This window comes from Catharus ustulatus, chromosome 16 (assembly GCF_009819885.2).
Source record: "Catharus ustulatus isolate bCatUst1 chromosome 16, bCatUst1.pri.v2, whole genome shotgun sequence".
Classification (NCBI taxonomy): domain Eukaryota; kingdom Metazoa; phylum Chordata; class Aves; order Passeriformes; family Turdidae; genus Catharus; species Catharus ustulatus.
In genome coordinates this window covers 6,386,638-6,401,301 of record NC_046236.1, presented here as the reverse complement: position 1 = coordinate 6,401,301, position 14,664 = coordinate 6,386,638, and the positions used below count along the sequence as shown (strand labels likewise).

At 43.0% G+C, this 14,664-nt stretch overlaps 1 protein-coding gene across 1 annotated transcript; it reads left to right on the top strand.

Annotated features, from left to right (window-relative positions):
* The first annotated feature begins 2 nt into the window (after positions 1–2).
* On the top strand, positions 3–2,942 carry SOCS1 (suppressor of cytokine signaling 1). Its single transcript, XM_033074258.1, has 2 exons — positions 3–94; positions 1,965–2,942. The coding sequence occupies exon 2, from the start codon at positions 2,040–2,042 to the stop codon at positions 2,661–2,663; it is 624 nt and encodes a 207-aa protein (XP_032930149.1). The 5' UTR covers positions 3–94; positions 1,965–2,039; the 3' UTR covers positions 2,664–2,942.
* Positions 2,943–14,664: the final 11,722 nt, after the last annotated feature.

Sequence of the window (14,664 nt, the reverse complement as noted above, 5' to 3'; positions counted from 1 at the left end):
CCGCCGCCGGGGCCAGCACCAGGACTAGCGGCAGGACTGGCACTGGCAGCGTGTGCTGCGCTCCGGGGACGGCCCCCACCCGCGGCACCCCGAGGTAAGGGAGGGTCTCTGCCCCGGGGGGTCCGCGCCAACCGCGCCGTGCACCCAGGGGGCTCGGGCACCGCAGCCAGATGAGCTCGGATTTTGGAGGAGCCCTGCCAGATGTGCAAGAACGTGGTGGCTTCGGAGGACTTTGCCTTTTAAATAATTTTTTTAAAAATATATGCTTTCCCTCCCTTTTTGGCTCAGTGTCCATGCTCAGCCAGACCTGTTGTGCCTGGTGCGAAACAGTGGGACAAGCACTGAAGGGAGCACGCAGCGGGGTTCGCAGGGCCCCGCGCCGGCGGTGGGAGCCGGGGCAGCCCCGAGCCCGCAGTGCCCGCACGGCCGCGCCGGGACCGGCCGGGCCGGGACCCGCAGAAGGCTCCGCTCCGCCGCAGTCGCAGCACCCTTGTCCCAGATCCCTGCCCTGGCTTTCAGGCTCCGAAGACTGGCGTGTCCTCTGTTTGTGTGCTTTGGAAACGCGCTACAAACTCTTCGCTTGGCTCCCTACGGCTTCTGCTAGGGAGCCCTTTGATTTTTAGATCTCGGGCTTAGTGCTTATTTCTCCCCAAGGTGTCCTGAAACTGAATTTTAAACTTTAAATACTGAGCGATAATCCTGGCCCAGTAATTGGAAAAACTGGCATCAGCTTCCTTTTGCTGTGCAAAGCAAACCCAGTGCTACTTTCAGCCTATTACTTGCCAGCTTAAGGATTTTATAACCCTCGTAGGTGCTTGAGGAGGTAATATGACCTAAATGAAAGCAAACTTCAAGTTGTTAAATTAGCACAGACAGGAATCCAGCGGCATGCTTTCTTTGAAATCCTCATTAGCATGTTACCTTGAACTGTGAGACGGCTGAGGATTCATTTCTGAGAATCCTTCAAGGTTTCTCAACAAGCTGCTGCTGCAGATCTATATCTGACTATAGGGATAAATCCTAAAATCTATGCTTGCCAGTAAGGTCAAGGCAGCCAGCGGAGATGTATTGAACCACACTGTCAGAGGCAGACATTTCAGGCCAAACTCATTCCTGGTGCAGCACTGCTAATTCCTTTGAAGTAACACGAGGGATGAATTTAGTCCCTCATGTTGAAAGATATATCAATAGGAAGCAATTTAGATTGGGCCACTTAAAGTGCATGTGATACAAAAAAGAAAGAGACTGCAGAGTAATGCTTTAAGGGTTCACAGAGGTTGATTTGTATAAGCTAGTAGGTTGTAGCTTTGCTGTCCCAAGGGAAACTTGGGGGAAATTGCATTTTATGGCTGAGCCTCAGGTTAACAGGAGAGAGGAAGCAAGTTTTAGGATTACTGTGTAAACTGACCGTGTTACAGGCTGCCCCTCCAAGTTACACTTCAGTTGTACAATGGCACTTCACCTCACTCTCTTCCCCAAATATCTGGGAACACAGCCTTCACCCACTTTCTTCTTTTCACACAATGCATGCAACAAATAACTGTGTACTGAGTTCTGACATTGTAGTTGGGAAGGCAGAAAAACTGGTAATTCAGTTGTAAAGCCTTGTTGATTTGTTCTTTAAAAACTTGAGAATGGGAGAAGGTGTCCATGAGATAACATCTTATTGAGAAGTCATTTGAGTTGCTAGGCCCTGAAAGGGCTCATAGCAGGGAAACTCTGTTATCTTTTGTAGCTGTTAATGGTCCTTGCTGAATATTTTTGGAGCTTTGGAATTTGCCACAGTGATAGGCTGCTAATCTTCTCCAAAACAGAGCAGTTGTTTGCCTGGTGTAAACTGGAAAATGAATATTTTGTTATTTGATAATGGGTGGGAGGTGTATCAATGGAAGAGCTGGTCATTCAGCGATTGCAGCCTGTCCCTGGGGATCGATCTCACACGGTGTCTCTCCTTGGCATTTCAGAGTAGCTGCTGGAAGGCCGCCCTGCCGTAGCCGCTGACGCTATGGAAGACCGCATGGGCTGCTGTCGGCTGTAGGATGGTAGCGCACAGCAAGGTGTCAGCAGATAATGCACTTGGAGCAGACCCAAGACGGCTTCTTGACTCTCCGGCACGGGATCGCTCACAGGCACGAGGCTTCCAGGGCCCCGGCCGGCCCGGCACTGTGCAGGCACAGGGCAACACACACTTCCGAACCTTTCGCTCCCAGGCGGATTTCAGTAGCATCACTCGAGCCAGCAGCCTGCTGGATGCCTGTGGCTTCTACTGGGGGCCTCTGAGTGTCAGTGCTGCCCACGAGAAGCTGAAGTCTGAGCCTGAGGGCACCTTCCTCATCAGGGACAGCACACAAAAGAATTGCTTCTTTGCCATCAGTGTTAAGACTGCAACTGGGCCCACCAGTATCCGGATTAACTTTCAGACTGGGCGTTTCAGCCTGGATGGCAGCAAAGAGACTTTTGACTGTCTTTTTAAGCTGCTGGAACATTACCTAAGCTCCCCGAGGAAGGTACTGGTTACCCCCCTTCGCAAGGTCCGGGTGCAGCCACTGCAGGAGCTCTGCCGGAAAAGCATCGTGAAGACTTTTGGAAAAGAAAACTTGGATCAGATCCCACTCAATCCTGTTTTAAAGGACTATCTGAAATCCTTCCCATTTCAGATATAAGTGCAGCATTAACTGTATAGGGACACATTAGATATGTGTAATGAAATCCAGCTTCCTGGGTTTTTAAATATGTTTGACAGTGAGCAAACTTATTTTTGTAGCAATTTACTGTATTTTGTGATGGAACCTGAACACTTGACTTCTTATGTTTACAAAAACTGTTTGCACAAATCTGGGGTTTTAAAACCCTGGCATAATTTTTCTGCCAAGCAGAATATTTTACTATTTTATAATATTTTTAATGATATTAACATAATAAACTTTATTGTCACAGTTTTAAAAAAATATAGCATCTCTGTTTTTAGTTTCAAAGGCTCTGGCACCTATCCTGCTGGCAGACTAACTGCTTAACTGAGTGTGTAAGTGCAGACAGGTCTCCATGTGGTCCTCTAGACCTGCAAGCAGAGGATTCCTGCCTACAACAAAAAAGGGCAAGCAAGTAGAAAATACAGTCAGGGTGAATCTGCCCTGGAATCCATCTCCCTCCTAAATCCATGAGAGTAGGGACAATGTATTAAGACTGCAGTGATGCATAGTTTTTGACAGAGTAAATCAAACCTTTGGCTGAGCAAACTGCACCAACACTGGTTTGCCTCATTTCTGTTGAAAGGTGCAAAGCCCTAAACTAGAAGTTGCTGTCTGACATAACCAAACCCCATGAACCTTGGTGGGGAAAAATAAAACTGTCCAGAAATGCTCTTCACACACTTTAAAAGTCTGTGAACGCTGTATCACTGTGGTGCATTGGGGAAAGGATAGCTTAGTTCCCTTTGGAAATTTGCATATACAAATGGCAAAGGTGCAGACATCCTTAGACCCAAAAAAGTTGTTTCTCATCTTAAATTCCTCCTGATCTATAGAGCAGAGATTTGACATGTTAAAAGAATCTATTACTTAGCTCCATGACAGGATCCAGAGAGCATAAGCCTCTACATTTGCAGCTGTAATTTCTAGTGGCTAAACTGCATTCAGAGAAACTTAAAGTACATTAGACTGTTCTGTTTCCATCTGCTCATGAAACACAAAAACAGTGCCCCCAGAAACTGCAGCTATGAATGACTTGAGATACCTGATTTGGCAGAGTGTCACCTGCATTATGAGAAAGTAATTCTCCTCTCCCCCAAGCATTTCCTGAAATCCATGAAAAACTTACATAGAAAACCAGCTGAACCAAATCACTTCAAAGAAGGCAGAGTCTTTCACAGAAATGTACTCTATCAGCCCAGATCTACAAGTGCTTACAGGAACTGCAAGCAGTAAATGAAGTCATCTTCAGAGTTTGGGAGACAAAAGGTCTCTCCCCTTACTGTAATTCACATTCCTTTTAAAGATAAAGCCACTTTTAGAAGACACTGAGTGTATGTTCTATAGTGATCCTTACTGAATCATTTGTTTAATATTTAGCAAATCAGCTCTTACTTCCTTGATGTTTCTTTGGAATAAGTATGTTTTCTCCTCAGACATGACTAAGGATCACTCAGTGGAATGGGCATTATGTAAAAAGGGAAAAAAAACACAGGCAGTATCATGTGAGTTTCTGGTGTATTGCTTCCCTAAAATTCTTTGGATTAGTCCTAAAACAGAAGAAAGCATTTCTGCTTAATTCTAAAGCTGGATGTAGTTGTCAAATGATGCATTTTCCCACAGCAGCTGCAAGGATATAAATTTGGGAAGTAGTGAATGCTGTGCTATGCAGCAGATAGGAGATCTGGAGCAAAGGTACTGCCTGAATGTGAATAGCGTTGTTAAATTGGAAAAAAAGTCTTTTTAGGGTGAAGGCTGCCAGACTGGTTTGCTGTCAGCAGATTGTTATCCCTTTCCCAAACTTTTCCCCAGCTCCACTCTAGTTCTTTTAACCCTTCAGGCTCCAAACTAATGGCTCCTGCCCTGCTATACAGAAGTGTCCACATGACAGCATGACTGGCAGAACAAGCACAGTGTAACTTAGAAGGTTCTCTGCTACCACTGAGAAAAGCAAGAAAAACTAGACCTAGATATAGATTAAGGGGCTTCCCACTGAGAGGTGTGGAATGAAAAGCCTATGGATCAAGTAATTTTCATTTTCTTACTAGCAGAAACAAACCTGTTTTCTTTCTCTCTTTTATTGCTTTAGAGCAAGTTTAGCAGAAATAAGCCATATCCTTCCACATGAAGTGCCTAAATACCTTCATTTTCTCTTTCTTATGAAATGTAGATATGGGATAGCTTAGAAAAAATATATAACCAAAACTATCAATAAGGACAAGAAGATCAGAATTGTATAAAATTCTCGAGAGGAGACAAAGCTGACTTGTATTTTTAAATTACATTACCTGCCTTATTTTTTTTTCCCCTTCTAGTAGGAATAAGGAAATCCTAACCACAGGATGTGTGTTCACAATATCACTCTGACCGTACTTCTGTAGGAGCAAATGAGGAGCTCTCTAAAATGTCTGCTTACCTGAGTACACTGATTTAAGGGTGGTGACACATCTAAGGGGCACAGCAGGCATCTCCTGAAGATTTCTGCAGTAATTTCAGCTGTCAGATCTCTCATCCTCAGTTTTAATAGAGCACCAGCAACATCAAATGGGGGATTTAGCTACTCTGCACCTAAAGCAATAGAAACATGCAAGAGATTTGACTCCCTCCTGCTAAATGAAGAGTGGTGATTCCAGTCCGTTCCCCTCACCCAGCTCTTTGCTCGGACCTTTTGACTGGGGCTGAGAAGTGAAGTAAACAGTCAATCTGTTAAAGGACTGTGGGAGAATTTGGGCCGTGTCCAGCAGGGCAAAGCCATGCTTTTGAAGAGGCTGTAATATTTCCAGTTAGTGGGGAAGGCCAGCTTTGAAATAATGCCATTTGCAGGGCAGCTGTGTCACCCACAGGAGCCTGTGTCCCCAGAGCCCCAGGCTGGGCTCTGGGCAGGGCCCTGCTCCTGGGACTCCTCACAGCTGATGCCTCCTCAGCCTTCACACCGAAACACACTCATGTGCAGTTAAATGACATACCATGCTGCAGCTGTAAAACACTTGCTAACGAGCAGAGCCAATTAATAGAGCTGAAGCAGTTCAGAAAGCTGGTTATTGAAGCCGTGGGGAGCTCGTGAGAGCTCGGGAGGAGGAGCTTGCTGAACTCCAGGCAGGGCCGTTGCCGCTGTGGTCACACTAATTCTGTTATGATTGAAGTCATTTACAAGAAGTGAGGCTTCAGCTGCAGTCAGCACTGATGCTATTTTCAACAGACAAGAAAAAAAGTGTCCCCTAGGGCAACACTCTGCCCGTATCTAGCCATCAATACTGTTCACGCTGCTCGTACTGAATCCTCTGTTGAACAGCTCCCGACCCCGCTCGGGTCAGCCCTCCCTCAGCTGCTGGGCCGCCATTCAGGCCCTGGCTCTCCTGCCCCCTCCATTCACCGTGCCAGCAGCTGTGTGAGCAATGCATTTATTCATTGATTCCACTGATTTGACACAAAGGCAGTGAGTGTAACAGGAACTTAATTTGGACAACACATGGCTTTCTGTGCAAAGTAAGCTACAACTGCCCATGCCATAAGTTTCCAGGCAGTTCCTCCCAATTTCCACAAAGTGCCATTCAAGACTCTTCATTGCCTCTGACTTCTCATACTTCTGCATAACTCAGATCCTGTCATTGTATCTGTAGTTTTCATCCACAGCTGTTTCCCAGTACAGCAGCCAAATTTGCAACACCCTAGTCCAATTTTCTCCTTGTGTCACCATGGAATAACAGAAACATGGGCCAGCAGGAAGTGTAAAGAGAAGCCCAACTTCTCCCACACAAACCACTGCTCAAGTAGGGCAAAGCAGCAAAGGCCAAAGATTCAGAATATAAACTCCTGACTGACAGACAGCTGAGTTACCCACATGCCAGAAGCATTTCTCCTCTCTCTGCAGCTCAGTGACAGACTTTGGATGTAGCTATTGAAAACAAGAATGATAGATGATTGTGCATACCAAAACAATTTCTCTATGGTCTTCAGCTATGAGAGGAGCAGATACACTGTGAACATGGAATATCAGCCAAACAGAATAAAGCAAATAACTAACTGCACCGTAAGCCCTATTTGCCCAGTTTCTTTCATTCTGTTCTTCTTCATAATTTTAGCAAGGCAAAGTAGGAACACCTTTCTGTTGACATTTTAATCTCACTTACTCTTAATTTCATTTGTTCTTTGTAGCTCCCAGCCATGTAAAAGAATGGTAAATCTGGTCATCACTCTTAGAGAGATACAGAGGATACCATCCAGACATCTGTAGTAAAATTGTAGTAAAAAACCCTCGTCTCCCGCGTCGTCTTTCAACAGTTTCCAGGGAATGACTGACTTTTCTGCAGATAGTTTTATTAAATAACAGTAAGTATCTTTTAAAAATTAAATGCAAGAGCTATGATTGCATCACAAAGATTTCTTACTTGATAGAGCATCAACAAACTCACAGGCTGAGTGCTCTGTTTTGATGCTGTGTGTACACAAGGTTGTGTGCAATTTCCTACCCCCATTCCTTGCAGCTCTGCAGAATATTTGCAACCTGTGCCCTTCAAATTGAAACTGCTCTTCAAACCGAACTTTCCCCAAATCAACTTCCCTAGAGCAGAAACTAATTATTACTGGAATTTGAGTCAGATTGAACTTTCAGGCTGAGATTTTAGGTATCCTCTCTGGGATTTGAACAACTTCTGGTTCCCAGAGTGAGCACTGAAAACAGAAGCAAACATAAAATATTGTCCCCAAAATGTTACAACACAGACTGAGGCTTACAGATTTTGTAATTCTCAGTGTAATAGTCTCATTTGGTTATTTCTTGACCTGCCTGTGTACCATCACTGTTCAGACAGTCTAGACAGATCTGGAGGTGGAGCTGGTATATCCTAGAGACTCATGAAACTGAAGTAGGATAGGTATTATCTCTAATTATTATCATTAGGGTGATTTTTGGAGATCCATCTGCTACACAACAAGTAAGGTTAGTAGCTATTTTCTTAGTTCTGCCCAGACAAAAAACAATAAACCTTTTTGCTAGACTTTTCCAGCATCTATTCTACATACACAATCAGAAATAGCTTTGACAAATGTTTCAGAAATTATTTTGTCTTCTGTCACACATTCTCATTTGCTCTCACCAGGTAGGTTGTTCACACCAGCTGATTTAAACAGCTGAATTAGATGAAAATCAGGAGCTTTCAGAAAGTTGCATAACTGCCAAGACCTGCCAACTAGGTGCCTAAAGTACATCGTGTGAACCCTTCCCCACTTTTCTCCCTAGTTCCCAGCAAGGCTAGCTATACAAAGCAAAATAAAGTGAGAAAGGTTTACAGTGTTACATACAACTGCTTTCTGTTTAAAATAAACTGAAACTTTATTTCAGTACCTCAAGCCTTTTTGAGCTTGAGATAAGATCTTGCCTTTACAAGTACAGAATCTTTATCTAATCTCTCACAGTCAGTCAAGAATTATGTGATTAACGGTAAATCCATGGTTGGCCTAAGACTAAATGTATAATGTGTAATTCACTCTCTTATGCAAATGCAGGTATTTTTGTTTTGGAGAAGCAGAAAACCCTATGTTTTTGTAGAAAAAGGAGAAAATTCTTGTCAATGTCTGTAAAACTGGCAGCCAACAGTTGTTTTTCACAGACAAGACATTACAACAGCACAGCAGTCCTGAGCACAAGCACACTCTTGTAGCCCAAGCTCTGCATCACGTACCTGTTACCTCTTGTATGTGTTCAGCACACACCATTTTTGTATAATTATATGCAAAGTAGATTTGGTGCCTTTTTAAAATAAAAATTCTCAGTTCCAGTATTCTCAGGCCAGTACATTTGGCAATATAATTTTGATTTTCATACAAGTTTCTGGCTACTGTAAATTTTCTCATTACTATTGATGCACAGAACATGCTGAGGCTGTGTCAGGTTGAGCTGTGATAACAAAGCATACCATCAACCTGCTGTTCAAGCAGAATTTGCTATAGTTTTCCTCTCTATGGATGCTGATCACAAAGGTTTAGGTGTACAATGGCATTTACAACCAATGTTCTTCTTCTAATTTGTCAGCTATGCTGACAGTGATCGCTCTGAGTTTCTGATCTGTAAAGAAAAGGAGAAAAGGCTGCAATGAAAGAGGAGTTTGATCTGACAGGGAAATCACTACTGGCCCAGGGGGCAGAGCTACCTGAAGCACCCCGAGGTTCATGCAGAGTGTTGGAGCACTCAGTGCTGTGGTGCACTCCCAACAATTGGGATGTGCATGTGCTGTTACTCCTCACTTTGCTGTACAAAGCACTTCACTCCTTTCTGGAGGTAACAAGAGTCTAGAAGGATGCTCAGAGATGAGTGTTTGCACACAGGGACAATGATTCGTCCATCTTCCTCTAAAGCCTGAGAAGCCAGACACAGTAAGCACCTCATGGGGTGGTGTGGGTGACCTGCTCAGCTATCCTGTTTGTCTTTAGGGCCATGGCTGTCATGGTCCAGGTCACATTGCCATTCAGTGATGTTGTTAAGGGATTTCCTAACAGGCTGCAGTGTCCTTGGGAATTAAATAAGAACATCTCACCTAATTTGTGTGTTGCAGTTGTAAGCATTTCAAGCACTGGTGAGATTAAATGTCTTCAACTTTGTGCTAGGGACAACACAGTTCTGAGGACTTCCAGCTTAGTAGAGAACATACCTGGAACACTTGGTAAGTTCTAATATGCAAAATTGAAAGAGTAGCCTACTCTGGCTTTGAATTTTAGGAGTAGGAGCCGTGTTCATACTGGTTAGAGGGATTTTCTGTGGAGTCTAAATGCAAATAAAGGAGGTCAGCTTTTCTTTTAGGAGCAGAGAGTGAGAAGGAATGTGAATCAGCAGGGCCTACTGAAGCTGTAAGGCACAAAGGATGATCCAGTTAGGCACACAAGTACTTGGGATAGAAAAAGAAAATAGGAAAGAACAGAAGACCAGCCCTTGGCTGAAGTGCTACTGAAATGAAGCTTAGGACTCTGAACTCCAAACAAGGAAATTTTCTCTCACCCTGTGATTCTGGAATCTTGCATTATATAGTTTGAGTTTCATTTTGGACTCTGCCAGCAAAATATTCTATACATGATACTACTTTACTTGCAATCTCCCCGCAGCTTTTACATGGATAATTTAGGCTGATTTTCACAGCATATAACAGAATGTGTACCTTTTTTTTTTTTTTGACCCTTAGACAGAACTACAAGTGTCTCAGTAATAAATAGAGTACTCAGTAAAGAGAGAGATAAACTATGAGCTGGGATTTGAAAGAATTGCACAAGGAATAACAACTGCAAAGGGATACAGGTGGTTCTCAGAGGTTCTCTTGCCAGCTCTAAACTCCATTACAAAAATGGAGTCCCAGGTGCAGAACAGTTCTACGCCTAGTTTAGAATTTTTAACTCTAACATTCGGGCCTGTTATGTAATCCAGCATAGTCCAAAACTGCTCAGCTTCCACTGACAACAGTGAAGGCCTGAGCCCTTACTGAGGACTTGAAGAAGCCAGTTGTTTGCCATACAATTTATGCTACTGTTAGTCCAAATTTTTAAAACTTGAACTGACTGCAAGTCAGTTTTAACAGCCTCTAGTGCTTGAGCTGAAATGAATGCAGTCTGTTTTATTGGAGCTTAATCCACATTAAGGGTACAATTAAGATAATGTGCTGATTGAAGAGGATAAAAAGGAAGACACACCTTTTAGGCACCTTCATAAGGAAGCATCTTTTTAATAACCTTTAGCAAAATATTTGTGAAACTCCCCCAGTCTGAGTCATAAAGTGTTTAAGTAGCAGACAGTATGAAAGTAGCTCAGTAGTTCTAAAACATACAGAAGTGGCTTAATTTTAACCACACTCTGTTGGGTTATGTGATCATTTATACATTTGTACTAGGATGGTTCTGGCCAAGCGTAGTTCATAAAGTTCTTCAAAATAGCACCTTGAAAATTTGTTGAGAATCTAGAGCCTTGACCTGCAGAGACTATGTGGCACCTCATCACAACTGATTAGGAGAAAAGAAACTAAATTCAAAATAAGAATAGGTACAGTCCACTCACTTTAATTTTCTGCACGTTTTTCTTTTAGTCAGTTACATAATGAGGAGTAAAGATTGTACAGTAAATCACTAGTGCAACAGGCTCTGGCATTCAAACACAAGGAAAACAAATCCTTTCCTTTTAATTCAAGTCCATCCGGCTTCCCATGATTTCCTGTTCTCCAGTGCAGTTCCTAGGAAGAGTTGCACAATACAAATGCACTGTTGCCTGTGCTAACAAAGTAATTGACCTGCCGTGAAAATGCTGGCATAAATATTATCTCCTCCTGGTAACTACTAACAGCTAAATTGCATGTGGTAATAATCCTTTTTGCTATTAATGTAATTTAAACAGACATAATGTTTAAAAATCTAAACCAAGCAAACAATAGCGTGCCCTGTTTCATGCAGGATGTACATTAAATGACACATTTACTGTAAAACAACTACATCAGCTCTACTACAGTTAGAGAACGTATCTCCCAGTCACAGCCATCTAAATTTGCTGGTCAGATATGATTCTCCGGGAAATTAAGGGCTGAGGAGGGAAAGAACATCATCAAACTATTCTTTCTAATGTTATTGAATGGGGGGGGAGGGGAGCAGCCATCTTTCCACTGAACTCAGTTTCTGCTTCATGAATCAATTCATGCTCTATATGCTTCAATAAAAAGAGGTCTGAGGAGTAGGAACTAGTCAATATTCAAAATCTGTTCCAGTTTTACTAATTTTACTGTAACTCTAAATGAACGAAATATATGATCAATTTGGAGCTCAGACTAGCAAACACTAGTTCTGCTTTGGAAATACTCCAGTCTGTGACCTTTTGTCTCAGCCATTTTAGGAAATGGAGCTGATAACCCAGGAGTAAGTCCAGGAAAATAAATTAAGCATCTGGAAACTGCACAGGAGTATTCTTAGGAGACAGAATAAGGATCTAACAGTGAACAAATAAAATCCAGAAATATTTCTGGAGCAGTGACTAAATCACAGGATTTCTCAGGCACAGGGAGCAGCTGAAGCAGCAGCTTGCAGACCTCCCCTGCTCTCTTCTGCTCAGCCAGAGATGCCCTAGGGATGCCCCACTGTTGCATAGCCTTCACAGGCCACAGTGCCTTCCCCTCTGCCCCAGAAACCTGTGGAGTGCAGGACCTTCACCTCTGAGGGAGGCAACAAGGACTGAAACCAAATCCACTCCTGGCACTGGATCTGTTTGGCTGCTGGGGGAAGGAAAAGTCTTGGCAAATACAACTGCTACATCAGGACTCTCATGTTGGATTGTGAAATGCTGTGAAAGGCCAAGCCCATCCTACACCTAAGACAACCATTTCCCAAGACCAAAAATATGAAAAGGAGAACTTCTCAAGAACTAAATACTTCCATAAATCTCTGCTGAAGTAAGGGAAGTTTTCTATGGAGTCGAGGCAGCAAAACCAGAACTAGATCACACACATATTAGGCTAACACAATAGGTGTTCTCCCTCCTAGACTAGTCAGGAGTCTTGATTTCATTACAAAGAATTACTCACTGTATGACCCATCACATAACATCACCTGGCTTGCACCAGTCAGTTCTACCTGTGAAATACCTGCATAGCTCTGACAGTAACAGAAACAGGGTATCAGTACTGACAGAAAATTCAGGAGTACAAGAAAGTCAGAAGTGCTTCCTCACCAATTCTTCTTGTACGGACAGAACGTGCACGACCTAATTCAGGAGAATCAGTTTGCAGATCAGGACATTAGTCTTCCATCTGCCATCTCACCAATGATAAACTTGAATGCGGTGGCTCTTTTGGGAGTTTGCCAGTGCTCAGATGCTTCTCTAAGCTCTGTTCTGATCTTTAGCACTTGATATGAGTAACACTGAGATTTCTTTTCAGGATTTTGCTCTGTCCTTTGTTTTACTTTGACAATCCCAAAGGATATAGCTAAAAATCATAGTCATATCTGGGTCAAGATTTTCACATTTGATTACTGAATTTCTTGGAAAAAATAATTTGCCTGGGAATCAGAAAGAAATTTGCGTGCTAATTTCCATTAATATGGTATAATTCTAATAGCTGTATTTTTGATCAATACCTAGCTACAGTTCTTATGGAAAGTATTTGCACTTACAGACAATCTGAGAGATGGGAGCTCTCTTAAAAAAACCTCTGCTGGCTTCAGAAGCCTTGTAAAACTCTGACAATGCAACCAGGCTGCAAGTAGGCAAGGAAGAGATAGGCAAAAGTGACAAGTGTGGCTGTCCTGACTCCTTCGTCCTCAAAAAGTTGGAAAATACATGGTAGAGGAAGGGGATCATGCCCTCACTTGTAAGTAAAAGTGGAGGATTTTCCTCCTCTTCCCAGGGAAAAATCTATAAGGAAACTACTGTGGCATTTCCCTGTGTGTCTCCTCCTGTATGATTTCCAAAATTGCTGTTACTCAAGTTGTGGAATCTGCCCCATCCCTTCCAAGTGGGAGGGGGCAAGCACAGACTTGCTGGAGCTGGATGACAGCAAAGGACAGAGGTAGGCAGACTTTCTCACCCTGTGTCTGTATTGGCACGAGTAAGAAGTTCTGTAGTACAGGAAGAGCTGGTTCTGAGCCAATTTACTCAGGCTCTCAGCAAGCATTAGTCATTCTGATAATAGTCTAAATACAGCCACTGCTTGGCAAGCTTGAATCTCTGTGCCATGTGCTGATAGAAGGAGTCCCAGGCATCTGTATCAGCTGAAAGACACGCTGCCAGTGGCTGGGGAAAGCGAAACCGAGGAGGTGGGTGTGGTGTGAGCACACAAAGACACCTGTTGGGCCAATGAATATACTCAGGTAAGTGAGAAAAAAGGAGAGACTGCTGGACTGTTTGCAAGTAATGATGGAAACAGTTACCATTGGGAAAGTGGTGCCTCTTCACTCGTTATGATGTTGCTATGTGAAATTTCCATGATTTTCCTTAAAATGGTCATTTGTTACACTTTGAAGTCCTTAGTTGGTAGGATAAATGCATTTACTCATGGAAAGTGGAAAAGGATCTCATTTCATCCAAGGAGCTGTAAGGTAATTCGCTTAGCCATTCATGCATGGCAGATCATACTCCTCTTTGTAGCTGTAGCAGGTAATTCTTTCCATTTCCCACATAAACACTGCAGTGCCCTCAGTCTGTTCCTGTAACTGGGTGGTTGATCCTCCAAGCTGAAACTAGTAAGCAGGTTAAAAAAAACTCTAAAAACCCAGACTCATCCATACTTTTATGTTGTCTCCAGCCTTTGCCTTACTTCTACCTTTAAAAATGTTAAAGGTAACCTGAATGACTTAGTCCATGTAGCTGGGACCCTCAACAGCCAATAACCTTTCTTTGAGTTGCTCTAAATCAAAACTGCTCAAGTCTGGTAAGTAAAACCAGTCTAAATCCACATTTTGCATTCTTGAAAGTGAAACTTTTCTCTTTTTTTTTTTTTTTTGGTGAGCCAGAAACAGCCAGAAGGCTGTTGGCTGTGTGTTTTGCATGACAGAAACAATGTAGACAGAGCATTTTTTAAACAACTCAGGAGTGTGGTGCCACAGACAGCTGTGACAATCCAGCAGCTTCCCTCTCAACCTGGCCTTTCTCCATTCCTGCTTCAGGGCCATGGAATCCTACAGCGGATCCTTTATGATGGCTCTTGGACTCTTCTAGAGCCACAACAATTTGTTATTTTAGGGGGAAAAATCCAGTCATGTTACAGTAAGGAGAAAAAATGGCTAAACAAAAGTGTCCAAGAATTGTAGGGACTGGTGCCAAGCAGAGCAGGAGCATATGGCTGGGATGGGCCAGTTCCTGTTTTTTTATAAAATTGGCAAACCCATCATGCAGAATATCAATAAAAGACAAACTTATTCGAGACCAGAGTCGCTGGACAACTATTGCAGGAGCCTGCTGTTGATTTTGGAAGAATCAGATTGGAAATAAAATGCTGAACTGAAAACACATACCCCATAG